Raw genomic sequence first — 16,487 nt, 5'->3', positions numbered from 1 at the left:
TTGCATGAAATGATGAGCAGACAATAATGAATAAAAACTGGTGTTAATGTGAATATTTTTGGTTTAAAAACAATAAACTATACCTTCCAAACAGTGCCATCAGTCATGTGTTTTTTTTCTGTTCTGGAGATTTTGATAGTAAAAAAAATTACATGCATTAACTGTGGCATACATTGGCAATAATAATAATAATAATTATTTATTTATTTATTTATTTATTTATTTATTTATTCAATTCCAGTCTGAGGTTTCAGTTTTGAGAATGGATTTTTCCTTTGAAGCTTCATGGTAATTTCCATATTTATGGCTTTAAAGCATCTGTAATTGCTGTCCAAATGTTTTAAATCTGTGCGTCTGCAGCAAAATCTTAGATGTAATAAATTAGAACCAAAAAATTAACATACATACACAATAATCCCACATAATTTAACACTGATGAATATAATCCATTAATTTCTTTCACTTCCATTTAAATAACATGAAATTATGAACTGAATGCATTTGAGCCATTTAAAATTTAGATTAAATTCATGGTAAGGCAAATTAAACATATTTTGATTTTCAGTTTAACCTTTGAATTTAATCTGCACCTTTATGAACTTCTACACAATCAGTAAATAAAATAAAAGAACATTTCTGAGAGTAATATAATGAACAGTGATAAAGGAAAAGTTAAATTTAGGAAGTCACAACAAAAATAGTTTTATGTCTTTAAGGGTAAATAATATTCTCACAACTTCTATTTACTGTGTTGGAGGTGAAAGTCTTTTTTATTTAATATTAAAATAACCTGATTATTATTCAGTAGGTTCACTATGAATCTGATGTAGGAGGAGCTACTGTAAACAAATTGTCCCCAGAGTCCAGTACAGATTCTATTTAAAGCAGAATCATGGATTTCAGCCTTAAACACACTGTAAACATGGCTGACAGAATGAGAACATTCTTGGTGTTTGCTGTATTGGTGTTAACAGGTGTTCAAGGCTGGAGCATAACACAGTCTGACCCAGTTGTGACCAGACCAGGAGAGTCTCACAGACTGACCTGTACAGCAACTGGACTAAGCTTTAGCAGCTACTGGATGGGTTGGATCAGACAGGCTCCTGGAAAAGGACTGGAGTGGATCGCAACTGATAGGCATGATGGTGGCACTAACTATTATTCGCAGTCAGTTCAAGGCCGTTTCACCACCTCTAGAGACAACAGCAAAGAGCAGATGTATCTGCAGATGAACAGTCTGAAAACTGAAGATTCTGCTGTTTATTATTGTGCACGAGAGCCACAGTGACTGGAGTTAGTGAAGCAGATGTACAAAATCTATACCCTGTATGCAGTATTATGAACTCATCCCTTTGTAACAGAAACATATACCTCTTTTTTCTTCAAATGATTTTCCATTTCAGTATTATTATCTGCATATCTCTCTGTGTATTTTTTCTGTATGTTTACTTTAACATCAAATGCAAACATCTTCAATTCATTCATAGTTTTTCATATAAAAAATACAAACCTCCAAGGAGTTACAATATCATGATTCAGTGATTCTTGGGTTAATATATTTTTGATGTGAAAGAAAAAGAAAGAATTCTGATAAAACTTATGAAATATAAACACATTTTCCACTCAATAGTTGACTATAGTTGGTCTTCATAAACTGATTCAGTTTATACAGACTTAAAGCAAATGATGCTTTAAACAATAAATTTATCTGGTCTTTTATGTTGATAAGGAAATGTGTGTGGAGAGACCTTTAGAAAAACACCACTAGGGTATTGGACTGCAGTATTTCACTTATATTCATCTCTTGTGAAATATAAAAGAACTGAAAAGTAACACTATACAATGAATGGCAGCATTTTAGAGATGCACAGATTATTAATGGATATTATCAATATAACAGTATAATTTTTGCCAATAGCTGCTACTGATGCCTGTGTTACTTTCTGTTTCTTTACTTTGCTTTTTTGTTATTTAACCCTCGTGAGAAAATTATTTTTAATATGTATATGTAACATTAGTTACTGTTTTAAAGTTTTTAAGTCTTCACTACTTCATCATTGAATTAATATAGAAATAAACATACACATTTATGAAAAAGAACTAAATAAAAACAAAACATTACACAACAGATAAAAATGCAATCAGTGAAAATATATTTAATGTGAAGATACTGATATTGGCTGATAGCAGGAATGTCAGCTAATACTGGTATGTACCCAATATATCACTGTATTTCAAAGCATTTTGATTATAAATTAAAATTTGAATGACACTGATTAACAAGATGAGGAGATTAAAAGATAAAATGAGAATGATATACAGATAAAGGCGTTAACTTTAGTGAATATTTTTATTTTGTACAAGTTGCTTGTTTACTTATATTTATAATTTTCTCCTCACTATTTGACATAAGGGAATAGACCTAAAAAAAAGATTCATTTGGCTGAATTCTGTGCTGATTTTTTAAGAACCAAATGTTTGTCTGTGAACAGTTTGTTTTTTAGGTGGAGTCGATGCAAAACTCAGAAGTCCTCCTCCTCTACTTATCTGACTGCAGGAGGCATGTGAGAACAGTTGAACATGATGGACTGTAGGACAGGACTGCTGCTCTTAACTATCTGCTGGGCAGGTCAAGATATTCACCAGTCTGAAGATCAGGTTCTTATTAAAAGACTAACAGCTTCTAAACATTTTCTGTTTTCTCATTTGTCTTCATAGGTGTTTGGGGTCAGACTCTGATAGAATCTGACCCGGCAGTAAAAAGACCTGGAGAATCCCACAGACTGACCTGTACAACATCTGGATTCTCCTTCAGTGGCTCTCACATGGCCTGGTTCAGACAGGCTCCTGGAAAAGGACTGGAGTGGATCGCTTGGATTCAGAGCGATAGTAGTAACATCTACTATTCCCAGTCAGTCCAAGGTCGTTTCACCATCTCCAGAGACAACGGCAGAAACCAGCTGTATCTGCAGATGAACAGTCTGAAAACTGAAGATTCTGCTGTTTATTATTGTGCACGAGAGACACAGTGACTGGAGTTAGTGAATCAGCTGTACAAAATCCTCAACAACGATGTTGTTGTTATTTTATATGAACACTAGTGGGTTGTGGATATCAAGTTGCTGTTTCCTGCATCCACAGATATTCTAATAAATCCCATTATCAGGAATTTATACTTGGATGAGTGATCTGTGAAAATAAATGATCAAATGTTCAAATTTATTTTGTGTGAAATTGTGATTAAAGTTAATGAGGACATTATACTGCATTAAAAGAGCCTGTAGTGTACCTAATTTTTTTTTTTTCTTTTTAGATATGAAGCACAGACCTGCAGAAAAACTCACAGTGAATGAAAATTTATTTTGAACCTTCAACAGTGACTGAACACAACTATAACATTTATATCAAAATTAGTTTTTATTTATTAAAAGTGCATGATTACCTTCAAAACGGTACTGAAGATGATGAAAACCCAGATCTTAATATTAATGAAGTACAATTAAAAACTGTAATACTTATGAAACATTTGCACATTTGTTTTTATTTACCAGTCAAGAAAAAGCTCTGCTAAAGGTAATTTAATATAAAAAATAAAAGTCATTTCCACTCTCACTGCTTATTTTACGCTTATTTTATACATATATATTGGTTTTTAATTATATAAAAGTTAACTCATGCAGTTTTTTGTTTCATGGATAGCTGTTCTGAGAGTTGTTTTTTCAAAATAACTTTATTATTTTGTTGGACTAAATTCTAACTCTGTTGTTCACATCTTAACATAAAACTACAGATGATGTTCAAAATCACTACAACAGTTCATTCTGTAATGGTTTATTATTGTCATTCATTATCATTTATCAGGTCAGTACTGTCAGTAGTGTGACAGTTTATTAGGTTACTCCTGTTGCTACAATTGCCTTTCACCTAGTATTTTTTCTTTCATTTGATAATGTTTTGCTTATTGTATTTTAGTACTGATGCTTGAATTGATCCTCTATTTTGTTTGTCACTTTGGAAAAAAGTGTCTGCTAAATGCAATATAATGTTAAAAAAAAAAGAAAAGAAAAAAAAGAAGCAAAGTAATTAGGTTGTAAATCAGACCATTTTGACTGAAATATTGGAAGTGAATGTACAATAAGAGGTTCAGTCACCAAATCCACAGAGTTAATTCAACCTTTTCACCTCTGTTTGATATAAAGTAAATACTACAACTCCTACTTTTACTACTAATAGTAGACATAATAATAGTACTAATAATAACAAACTAAAGACTGTCTTTGAAGCTTTTTATGCCCCTTCATGTGAAAACCAAAGGAGGAGTCGATGCAAATCTTAGATGTCCTCCACCTCTACTTATGTGAGTGCAGAGAGGACAACAGAGAACAGAGCAGTTGAACATGATGGACTATAGGACAGGACTGCTGCTTTTCATTATCTGCTGGGCAGGTGAAGATACCAAACAATTAATAACAGATCCATCTGGAGTCAAACTGTGATGCAGGTCTAATGCACTTTTTCTCCTTGAACAGGTGTTGATGGTCAGACTCTGACTGAATCTGAACCTGCAGTAAGAAGACCTGGAGAATCCACAGACTGACCTGTACAACATCTGGATTCACATTCAGCAACTATGAAATGGCCTGGGTCAGACAGGCTCCTGGAAAAGGACTGGAGTGGATCACTTGGATCAGCACTGGCAGTAGCAGCACTTACTATTCCCAGTCAGTCCAAGGTCGTTTCACCATCTCCAGAGACAACGGCAGAAACCAGCTGTATCTGCAGATGAACAGTCTGAAAACTGAAGATTCTGCTGTTTATTATTGTGCATGAGAGACACAGTGACTGGAGTTAGTGAATCAGCTGTACAAAATCTATACCCTGTATATAATGAACTTATTCCTTTGTTACAGAAACATACATCTCTTTTATCTTCAATTGATTCTCCCTTTCAATATCATTATCTGTGGAGCTCTTTAGCATCATATACAAACATCTTCAATTCATTTAGAATTGTCATGTATAAACTAAAAACATAAACCTAAAGAGTTACAATTTCATGATTTAAAAATGTTTGGCTCTCTTTACCTTTTGATGTGGAAAAAAATTTATTTTGAGCAAATGTATAAAATTTAAACACACAGATTCCACTCTTCACTGTGACCATAGTTTATATAAACTGATTCAGTTTATAAAAACTTAGAGTAAATGATGCTTTAAAGAACACATTTGGCTTAAACAGGTCAGTGTACAGTGACACCAACACCAACAGATCAAAAAAAATTTGAGCAAATTTTTCAAAACAAAAACACGACTGACATGTTGAACATGATAAACATGATTCCATTCTTCATCATGACCATAGTTAGTCTATATAAACTGATTCAGTTTATAAAGACTTAAAGCAAATGATGCTTTAAAGAACACATTTAGCTTAAACAGGTCAGTGCACAGTGACACCAACACCAACAGATCTGCACAAATATCCAAACCATCCAGACTTTAATGCACATGACCCCTGAAACAAATAAAGAGTACATATAAAGTAGAAAATTACAATGCTTTTTTTTTAAGATATCAGTTACATTTTAACTCAGGCCTAAAACAATTCTTAAATAATTAATTCTCTTCCTGTGTCGCCGTATTTTGTTTTTTTAAAGTGATATCAGTTCCCAAACCTTTGTTTTTGTTTTTTTCTTGTCTTGTTTTTTTTTCTCATTACATAATCAAGTAAAATGTTTCAGGACTCCTGAAGGAATCGATTACTTATGAGAACAAGTCAAGTTGTTCCCTTTTATACCAGTAGGGGGAGGTCTATGCAAAGTTTTATCGCTTATAAATGCAACACAATCAACTCTCACAGCATTTGTCAAAGAACAACTGGGAGAGTTTTTCATCTAAATAGAACTGATCATCATTCATAATGGAAAATACACTCACATGGACTGTATTTGTGTTTATACTTCACATACATGGTAAAAGGATCATCTACTTGAACACATTTAAATGACTCTGTGTTAAATATCGAACCTGTGATACAGTGTATTTGATTCATTTTTTCTTTGTTTACAGGAGTTTGGTGTGAGATCAAACTGGACCAGTCATCCTCTGAGGTGAAAAGACCTGGAGACACAGTGCAGATGTCATGTGTCATTTCTGGTTATAGCATGACGAGCAACAACATCCACTGGATACGACAGAGGCCGGGACAAGCTCTGGAATGGATTGGGAGAATGGACACAGGCAATAATTCTCCTCTCTATGGCAGCTCTTTCCAAAGACGTTTCACCATGACTGAAAATGTTCCCAGCAGCACTCAGTACCTGGAAATCACCAGTCTGACAACAGACGATTCTGCTGTTTACTTCTGTGTCAACACAGTGACTGAAGACAGTGGAGCAGCTGAATAAAAACCTGTACACACACACACATTAAGGGTTTGAGTCAAACAATATTATCTCAGAAGTACATGGATGAGTTTCACAACATATTTGTACAGTTTCCACTAAATATAATGTCCAGAAATGTTTAGAACTAAAGAGTCGACTTCACATGAAGAAAAAATAACAGGAGAAACATTTGACCAAAACATGACTTTGAGGTTTGTTGTCATTCTAAAATATATCCCAAATGCTAGTTTATTGTATGAAATGATGAGAAGACAATAATGAATAAAAACTGATATTAATAAATATTTTTTCATGGTTCAAACAAACAAACCATCTCTTTCAAACAGTGCTGTCACTGCAGTGTTTTTTTTTTCTCTTTTTGAGATTTTTAGTAAATGACTATATGCACTAACTGTGGTGCATTTGAGAATGTTTTTTTTCCTTGAAGCTTCATGATTTTTTGCATATTTATGACTTTAAAGCATCTGCAATTACTGTCCAAGTGTTTTAAATCTGTACGTCTGCAGAAAACTCTTGATGTAATAACAAAATATAATCAGATAATTAACATACATACACAATAATCTTGTATAATTCAGCACTGATGAATATCATTTATTAATTTATTTTACTTACTTTTCAATCACATGCAATTATGATGCATTTGAGTCAGTTAAAATTTTAATTAAATTCATGTCATATGTAGTGACCAAAAGCATCTATTGATCTAAAATGTTTCTCCTGTTAATACATGTAAATAATTGTTGTGAAATGCAGTTTCTCAGATTTTCATGAACATCAGATATGACCCATTTGGACGTTCACAGACTCTTTAGTGAATGTGGAAACACTTTCATCTGCTGCAGCATTGATTCACCAGTAAAACCCATGGAGTTTGACAAATAACAGTAGTTGTAGAAAGTTGTTTTTAGGTTAAGTTAATCATATATTTTAATTTTCAGTTTAACCATTGAATTTAATCTGCACCTTTATGAACATCTACACAACCAGTAGATGAAATAAAGGAAAATTGCTGAGAGAAATATTATAATAAACAGTGATAAAGGAATAGTTAAATATAGGAAGTCACAACAAAAATAGTTTCATGTCTTTGAGGGTAAATAATATTCTCACCACTTCTATTTACTGTGTTGGAGGTGAAAGTGTTTTTTATTTAATATTAAAATAACCTCATTATTATTCAGTAGGTTCACTATGAATCTGATGTAGGAGGAGCTACTGTAAACAAATTGTCCCCAGAGTCCAGTACAGATTCTATTTAAAGCAGAATCATGGATTTCAGCCTTAAACACACTGTAAACATGGCTGACAGAATGAGAACATTCTTGGTGTTTGCTGTGTTGGTGTTAACAGGTGTTCAAGGCTGGAGCATAACACAGTCTGACCCAGTTGTGACCAGACCAGGAGAGTCTCACAGACTGACCTGTACAGCAACTGGACTGTCCTTCAGCAGCTACTGGATGGGTTGGATCAGACAGGCTCCTGGAAAAGGACTGGAGTGGATTGCTGCTATAGATTATGACAGTAGCGAAATGTACTATTCCCAGTCAGTCCAAGGTCGTTTCACCATCTCCAGAGACAACAGCAAAGAGCAGCTGTATCTGCAGATGAACAGTCTGAAAACTGAAGATTCTGCTGTTTATTATTGTGCTCGAGAGCCACAGTGACTGGAGTTAGTGAAGCAGCTGTACAAAATCTGTACCCTGTATGTAATATAGTGAACTCATCATGAAACATTCCTCTCTTTTATCTTCAACTGATTCTCTCTTTGAAAATCATTATCTGTGGAGCTCTTTAGCATCATACACAAACATCTTTGATTCAGCTAGAATTTTTATGTATAAACTAAAAACATGCATCAAAAGAGTTACAATCTCATGATACAATGATTTTTTTGGTCACTTGAGCTTTTGATTTGGAAGAAAATGAATTTTGAGTAAATGTACAAAATTTAAACACGCAGATTCCACTCTTCATTGTGACCATAGTTAGTCTATAGAAACTGATCCAGTTTATAAAGGCTTAAAGCAAATGATGCTTTAAAGAACACATTTAGCTTAAACAGGTCAGTGCACAGTGACACCAACACCAGCAGATCTGCACAAATATCCAAACCATCCAGACTTTAATACACATGACCCCTGAAACAAATAAAGAGTACATATAAAGTAGAAAAGAACAATGTTTTTTTTAAAGATATCAGTTGATCTTTTTTTTTTTTTTAATTTAACATCAGTTCCCAAACATCTGTATTTTTTGTCTTTTTTTTTGTCTTTGCTTTTTTTTGCTTTTTTAACTGCTAACACTTATACAATAATTATCATATTTTTAGATGTGTATATTTACAAATGTCTGCACCTTTACTGAACAGTTTGAGACAAATCAGTGATTTCTCATCTCAAGTAATAATCACATTTGAAACATCAACAGTCAATGTACTTTTTTTTAAACAACTCTCAATCTTGATTTAATTACTGTTTGCTGCCAAATTATTAGTTTTTCCAGTTGTTTTGTTTTGTTTTGTTCATATGGCCTAGTCTTTTACCATTATGCAATCATCATTGTTAGATCAAAATTGTATTTGTATTGTAATTGAGAATGTTGTAGCCTAAAAAAAAAAAAAAGAGCAGCTTATAGACATTGACTGTTTTCTTGTTTGTCTTCTAAGGCAGGGCCGGACTGAGACTCATTTTCAGCCCTGGAGTTTCATACCTCAGACCGGCCCACTTTAGATCACGACCGATTATTATTAAAATCATGCAATTATAACCTTACATGTTAGGTCTACACACTGTTCTGCAAAGCCTTCTAATTCAGTGTATTTTCTAAAATATTTCCAATTCAGCGCAAGTAAAGGTTGCTTCACAATGTGGATTTATTTCAACAGTGAGTGCACATTGACTTCTCCAACATTATTATTCCTCACAACACAACAATAACAAAATCTATATTTTTTTTCTTATAAGTGTTAACATTTTTCAAACCTTTAAAATGTTTGAAATGAAATTAAAGTATAAAAATATTAAAAATTAAAAAAAAAAATAAATAAATTAAGCTTGCTGCACTTTCTAATAACTATTATTTTGGTATCCTCTGCAACAAAAGATTTCCATCACAACTTACTTGCGGTTTGTTCCATCGATGCTATTGAAAACTTTTGGTACAGTGATATTAGGGGTTTGATGAGGATGATAAGAAAAAAATATGTGTATCCTGTGACTGAGGGTGAGCAAAGCAATCAAAGCTAACAACAGACTCCTCTTCATCTGTGTCATTTGTGCCTAGTGGTTCAGGGTTGTGCTGCTGAGCTGCTCCTCTGTCATCAGTAGACTCTGCTCTCCCTTTCACTCTTCCTCTAGTTTCTCTAGCCTCGCCTGCACCTGGATCACAATAAAAAATAATATCTACAGACATTTTGACTTACTGAACCAGTTCAGATCTTTACACTGGCTAAATATGCAGGCTTATTTAATATGACTTTATACTATTGCCTTTCAGTTGTGGGCTTTGTGTATTTAATGTCTCACTTTTAATAATAAAAATTAAAATAGGTCAGGACTATGGTTTGGGTCTAGAAAGTGGTTTTACGGGAACTGATGCTTGTTCACACAGTCTGTTCCAACAGCTCACCTTTTCCTTCCATCCTGACAGGAACAATCCCCTCATCACTACTGGCTCCTGGCTCTGCTTCTGACACTAAAGCACAGTTTAAAAATGCTCATAATTCTCAACACAAATCTTCTATTTTCAAAGCCTTGGTGTCAGTTTCATTCATGTAGTGCTGAATCCTGGAGCATCTCAGAGCACCTTTCATACTGAACAGGCCTACACCATACTCTTCATTGGAGCCTATTTATTCTAATCCTCTTCCCTCTCTGAGCAGTCCTACCTGCCCACTCTGGACTTGTGGGCTCATGGCAGGTGCTGGATCTGGTTTCTGAATCTGAGGAGCTACAAGACAAAGTTTCCCACTTTCGTGGCGTCGCATCATACTATTATTTAAATGACATAACGTTATGTTCCACGTCACAATGCCACACAATTCACTGACTCGATAATTAACTAACTTGAAAGGTGGTTTACCCGGTTCATCGTCCTTATTAGTTGTTTCCAACCGGGAAGTCGTTTTTGTGAAAAAGTTGCCGATTTTGTCACATTTGGCTGCGTTTGCTTCCAGAGCTTTCCTCTTTTTAATTCTTGCTTCTCCACACCACCCTTGCTCTTTCTATTATCCATGTTTCAAACAGCAAACACAGCTGACCATCGACATAGCCTACAGAGCACAGATCGTAAAAGCTCCACAGCTACAGTACAGAGCTACTAACCGTATGCAAGGAGATGTTACGCCAGGTCACGGTGTGTCCGCAAAAAAAAACAGGAAGAAAACAGTTTACTTTTAGAGGGGGTGGGGCCCAGGAACAGCAGCTGCAGATTACGTGGTCAACTCAGTGCTATGACTTAACACCGGCCCCAAAAAAATAAATAAATAAAATATTAAATACATATTTAAAGTGAACTCCGGCCCTCGCGGCCCAAATATTATACCGGCCCACCGGGAATTGTCCCGGTCCTCCCGATTAGCCAGTCCGGGCCTGTTCACAGGTGTTGATGGTCAGACTCTGACTGAATCTGAACCTACATTGAAAAGACCTGGAGAATCCCACAGACTGACCTGTACAACATCTGGATTCACATTCAGCAGCTACTGGATGAACTGGATCAGACAGGCTCCTGGAAAAGGACTGGAGTGGATCGCTGTTATGTACAGTAGTAGCAGCATTTACTATTCCCAGTCAGTCCAAGGCCGTTTCACCATCTCCAGAGACAACGGCAGAAACAAGCTGTATCTGCAGATGAACAGTCTGAAAACTGAAGATTCTGCTGTTTATTATTGTGCACGAGAGCCACAGTGACTGGAGTTGGTGAATCAGCTGTACAAAAACCGACTTGCCAGTTATACAGAGATTAAAGGATATTTCATCTTCGCAAACCAGTCAACAACATATGTTGTAGTATATAATAGCAAGTAATATATTACAAAGTTGTCCATTGCACTATAAATTGCCCTTATAATATTATGATACAACATTTTCAGCAGTGATATCTTCACACATAGCAAATCAATGAGCAATAGTAATGTCAATAAGGCATATATTTTTAAATAAAATTCAAACTGCTTTAAGATTTAATACAAGTGACCATCAATAAATGGTGTATGTGTCTTCCATTTAAGTATGTGTTCAGTAATATGCAAATATAGAATGTGTCATCTATGTAAATGTGTAACTGTACTTTAGTTATAAGGAAGTGACGTGTGTTTGTGTCAGTCAGAGGAGATCCCTTCAGTTCATCTTCATCATCAGTCATGTTCTCTGTAGCTCTGATACTGCTGTTGGCATCTGGATCCTGTGAGAAACTGTGACTTTACTAAACACATGGTAAACATGTATCAGTCAGATGAATGATGGAGATAATGTTGGTTTGTGTTTCCACAGGTGTGTACAGTATAGACCTGATCCAGCCAGACTCAGTGGTCCTGCAGCCTGGACACACTTTGACCATCAACTGTCAGGTCTCTGGTTATTCTCTGACTGACGGCAGCTATGCAACAGGTTGGATCAGACAGTGTGAAGGAAAACCAATGGACTGGATTTTCTATCAGTGGGGAGGAAGTAGTGGCAGCTTTTATAAAAACAATGCATTTCAGAACAAGTTCAGCTTCAGCAGAGACATGTCTGCTGGAAGAGTGGCTATAAGTGGACAGAATCTGCAGCCTGAAGACATAGCTGTTTATCACTGTGTACGTTGCCCCACAGTGACACAAACACCAACAGACCTTCATAAATACCCAGCAGCCACTGCAATACCAGAGAAACTATGAACAATGTGAACTGTATAAATCATATAATATGAGTGCATGATGCTTTCACCTCAGCTTCAAGTTTGGGAAATGTGATAAAGACAATATATATTAGTAATGTGAAAATGATGTCATCAAAAAGAAAAAAATTGAATTACATTGTTTTATCTTTAAAAAAGTGAAATGTAATATTGAATGTGTTTTCTTTATATCTCTGAGGAATTCATACAGAAACATTTCCCAACAGTTTTAACATGGTATTCTTTTTTTGCAGCTCAAAAATTGAAAGACAAGACTAATAACAGCTGTTACCAAATGATAATGACTTTAAAAGTACAAAAAACCTAAATAAAATAAAATAAAATAAAATCATGTAAAAAAAAAAAAAAAAAAAAAGTACATATTATGCACCATATTTCCGCTTTTTCTAAATTGAAAAGATTAATGAATGGATCTTAATAACGGTACAAGTTCACTTAAGTTATTTCCTGCAAAAAGGAGGAGTCAATGCAAAACTCCAAAGCCCTCTACCTCTACTTATCTGACTGCAGGACTCATACCAGAGAACAGTTGAACATGATGGACTGTAGGACAGGACTGCTGCTCTTAACTATCTGCTGGGCAGGTCAGGATATTCAACAGTCGGAAGATAATGTTGTAGCTAAAAAAAAAAACAAAAAACAAGCAGCTCATAGACTTTTTTTTTTTTTTTTCTTTTTTGTCTTCACAGGTGTTGATGGTCAGACTCTGACTGAATCTGAACCTGCAGTAAAAAGACCTGGAGAATCCCACAGACTGACCTGTACAGCCTCTGGATTCACATTCAGCAGCTATGCCATGGCCTGGATCAGACAGGCTCCTGGAAAAGGACTGGAGTGGATCGCCAGGCTCAGTAGTAGTGGTGGCAACATTTACTATTCCCAGTCAGTCCAAGGCCGTTTCACCATCTCCAGAGACAACAGCAGAAACCAGCTGTATCTGCAGATGAACAGTCTGAAAACTGAAGATTCTGCTGTTTATTATTGTGCTCGACACCCACAGTGACTGGAGTTAGTGAAGCAGCTGTACAAAATCTATACCCTGTATGTAATATAATGAACTTATCCCTTTGCTACAGAAACATACATCTCTTTTATCTTCCATTGATTCTCCCTGTCAGTATCATTATCTGTGGAGCTCTTTAGTATCATACACAAACATCTTCAAATTATTTAGAATTTTCATGTATAAACTAAAAACATAAACCTAAAATGGTACCATTTTATGATTTAAAGATTTTGGATCACTTTAGCTTTTAATGTGGAAAAAAAAAATATTTTGAGAAAATGTATAAAATTTAAACACACAGATTCCACTCTTCATCGTGGCCAATGGAGTTGGTTTGATTCTGACCTTGGTGGGGACATAGAAGTGCTCCAAGGCAGCACTCCTGAAAGTTGATGTTTTTTTGCATTTGCGATCATAATTTAACGTCATGTAGAGCTGATCAAACAAGGAAACAATCATAGTAAGTTGGTTCTAACCATTTTGGCACCCTAGGCGAGATATGAATTTGGTGCCCCCCCTTAAAAAACACACATATGCACACATACATATGGGGGGGGCACAAAGAGGAGATACATGAAGCATGAGAGGAGATGCACAAAGCAGCCAGCAGAAAACCACATAGAAACACATATCAAACAGCCAACTAGCAGTAAACCATATAGAAACATAAATAAATCAGACAGAAACATTTATAAACCACCCAACCAGCAGTAAACCAGATCGAAACATATATAAACCACATAGAAACATATATAAACCAGTTCAGCAGTAAACCACGCACCTTAGCAGATATCTCATATCTTCATCATCTACAGTTCCATTATTAGCTAACTTTGCTTCATTTCAGATCAGCTAGCTTTTGCTAGAAACATGAAACGTTTTTTTTTAACATTATAAAAGGTTCCATACCTCTGTAATTGGATTATTTTTCTGCCTCCTCTTTTCTCCTCTTCTAAACTGTGCAGCTAAGGCCTTGGAAGGCCTTTTCATGCTGATAAACTCTCCATCCTTTACCTGGATGCTTAGTTCTACACCTGTCTGACTGTCATTCAGCTCCACTCTGTCTCTGTCACTGTCACACAGTGAGCACCGGTCTGGGAGAGCTCACCTGAGAAATTACAGGGGGGGTTGTTGTTTTGTTTTTTTTTTCCTCTCATGTCTTTATTTTTAAGACAGTTAATGAGAAATTATCACGTTATCAGTTATCAGCCTATGCCATGAACCGGCCCTGCACGCATGGACACGCATACCCACGCACATGCAGGCAAACAGACACATGTACAAATGTAAATGCAAATGACATCTCTGATATTACATCCGTCTAGCTGACGTGACCCAGGCAGAAAAAATGCAAACATGTTGAAAACTTACATTAAGCGGTTGGAGATATGAACTGTCTCCTGTCCAGTCCAACTTTTTTCTTTTTTCCTGTCCAACTAGCAGTAACTGTAGCTTTTACAAGTAGATGGAGTAACAGCGGGGACGGCCAATCACATGTACGATAGCAAAATGGCAGAGCCAATCGGAGAGTGATAATTAGGTTAAAGGCGGGACTTCTAGCAGAAACCGACTATTAACCCTTTGTGTGCCATAATTATTGACTAAACACTACGGACAGCGGTTGGATTGGTAGGGACAAAACAGCAGTAGCTGGATATTGGTGGGGAAGTGTCCCTAACGTCCCTACGCAATTCTATGCCCCTGATCGTGGCCATAGTTAGTCTATATAAGCTGATTCAGATTATAAAGACTTCAAGCAACTGATGCTTTAAAGAACACATTTAGCTTAAACAGGTCAGTGCACAGTGACACCAACAGATCTGCACAAATATCCAAACCATCCAGACTTTAATACACATGACCCCTGAAACAAATAAAGCATACATATAAAGTAGAAAAGAACAATGTTTTTTTTTTTTGTTTTTTTTTGTTTTTTTTGTTTTTTTTAAGTTATCAGATACATTTTAGCTCAGGCCTAAAACAATTCTTAAATAATTAATTATCTTTCCTTTTTTGTGTTTTATTTATTTATTTATTTTTTAATGTGATATCAGTTCCCAAACCTTTGTTTTTGTTTTGTTTTTTTCTTTTTTTCTTTTTTTTTTCTCATTACATAATGAATCAAGCAAAATGTTTCAGGACTCCTGAAGGAATCGATTACTTATGAGAATAAGCAGAGTTGTTCCCTTTTATACCAGTAGGGGGAGGTCTATGCAAAGTTTTATTGCTTATAAATGCAACACAATCAACTCTCACAGCATTTGTCAAAGAACAGCTGGGAGAGTTTTTCATCTAAATAGAACTGATCATCATTCATAATGGAAAATACACTCACATGGACTGTATTTGTGTTTATACTTCACATACATGGTAACAGGATCATCTACTTGAACACATTTAAATGACTCTGTGTTAAATATCTGACCTGTGATACAGTGTATTTGATTCCTTTTTTCTTTGTTTACAGGAGTTTGGTGTGAGATCAAACTGGACCAGTCATCCTCTGAGGTGAAAAGACCTGGAGACACAGTGCAGATGTCATGTGTCATTTCTGGTTATAGCATGACGAGCAGAAACATCCACTGGATACGACAGAGGCCGGGACAAGCTCTGGAATGGATTGGGAGAATGGACACAGGCAATAATTCTCCTCTCTATGGCAGCTCTTTCCAAAGACGTTTCACCATGACTGAAAATGTTCCCAGCAGCACTCAGTACCTGGAAATCACCAGTCTGACAACAGACGATTCTGCTGTTTACTTCTGTGCTCGTCAACAGAGTGACTGTAGACAGTGGAGCAGCTGAATAAAAACCTGTGCACACACACACATTAAGGGTTTGAGTCAAACAATATCATCTCAAAAGTACATGAACGAATTTCACAACACATTTGTACAGTTTCCACTAAATATAATGTCCAGAAATGTTTAGAACTAAAGTGGTGACTTCACGTGAAGAAAAAAAAAACAGGAGAAACATTTGACCAAAACATGACTTTGAGGATTGTTTTCAGTCTAAAATATATCCCAAATGTTGGTTTACTGTATGAAATGATGAGCAGACAATAATGAATAAAAACTGATATTAATTAAATAATTTTTCATGGTTCAAACAAACAAACCATCTCTTTCAAACAGTGCTGTCACTTGAGTGTTTTTTTTCTCTTTCTGAGA

The 16,487-nt window shown here is 35.5% G+C and overlaps 1 protein-coding gene, 1 pseudogene and 4 gene segments (V, D, J or C); all 6 read left to right on the top strand.

Annotated features, from left to right (window-relative positions):
• The window catches only part of LOC115424821 (uncharacterized), a 4,963-nt gene extending 2,395 nt beyond the window's left edge, over positions 1–2,568 (top strand). Inside the window, exons 3-4 of the mRNA XM_030142236.1 lie at positions 975–1,235; positions 2,558–2,568. Of these exons, the coding sequence (XP_029998096.1) occupies positions 975–1,235; positions 2,558–2,568 (272 nt within the window). The remainder of the gene's footprint in view (positions 1–974; positions 1,236–2,557) is intronic.
• Positions 2,569–2,574: 6 nt separating this feature from the next.
• LOC115423878 (immunoglobulin heavy variable 3-21-like) lies at positions 2,575–3,020 on the top strand (the record flags this gene model as incomplete). The annotated part of the segment is given in 2 exon segments: positions 2,575–2,629; positions 2,719–3,020. Coding segments are annotated over 2 exon segments (351 nt in total), but the record flags the coding sequence as incomplete, so codon positions are not given.
• A 1,348-nt stretch (positions 3,021–4,368) lies between these two features.
• On the top strand, positions 4,369–4,830 carry LOC115423879 (Ig heavy chain V region 914-like; annotated as a pseudogene).
• A 1,033-nt stretch (positions 4,831–5,863) lies between these two features.
• LOC115424820 (immunoglobulin heavy variable 1-24-like) lies at positions 5,864–6,407 on the top strand. The segment is given in 2 exon segments: positions 5,864–5,972; positions 6,070–6,407. Coding segments are annotated over 2 exon segments (390 nt in total).
• Positions 6,408–12,763: 6,356 nt separating this feature from the next.
• Positions 12,764–13,296, top strand: LOC115423855 (immunoglobulin heavy variable 3-23-like; the record flags this gene model as incomplete). The annotated part of the segment is given in 2 exon segments: positions 12,764–12,892; positions 12,998–13,296. Coding segments are annotated over 2 exon segments (417 nt in total), but the record flags the coding sequence as incomplete, so codon positions are not given.
• Positions 13,297–15,589: 2,293 nt separating this feature from the next.
• On the top strand, positions 15,590–16,119 carry LOC115424819 (immunoglobulin heavy variable 1-3-like). The segment is given in 2 exon segments: positions 15,590–15,684; positions 15,782–16,119. Coding segments are annotated over 2 exon segments (390 nt in total).
• Positions 16,120–16,487: the final 368 nt, after the last annotated feature.

Source organism: Sphaeramia orbicularis, chromosome 8, assembly GCF_902148855.1.
Source record: "Sphaeramia orbicularis chromosome 8, fSphaOr1.1, whole genome shotgun sequence".
In the NCBI taxonomy this organism is placed as follows: Eukaryota; Metazoa; Chordata; class Actinopteri; order Kurtiformes; family Apogonidae; genus Sphaeramia; species Sphaeramia orbicularis.
The sequence above is the reverse complement of the archived record's forward strand: the minus strand, read 5'-3'. Positions and strand labels throughout refer to the sequence as shown.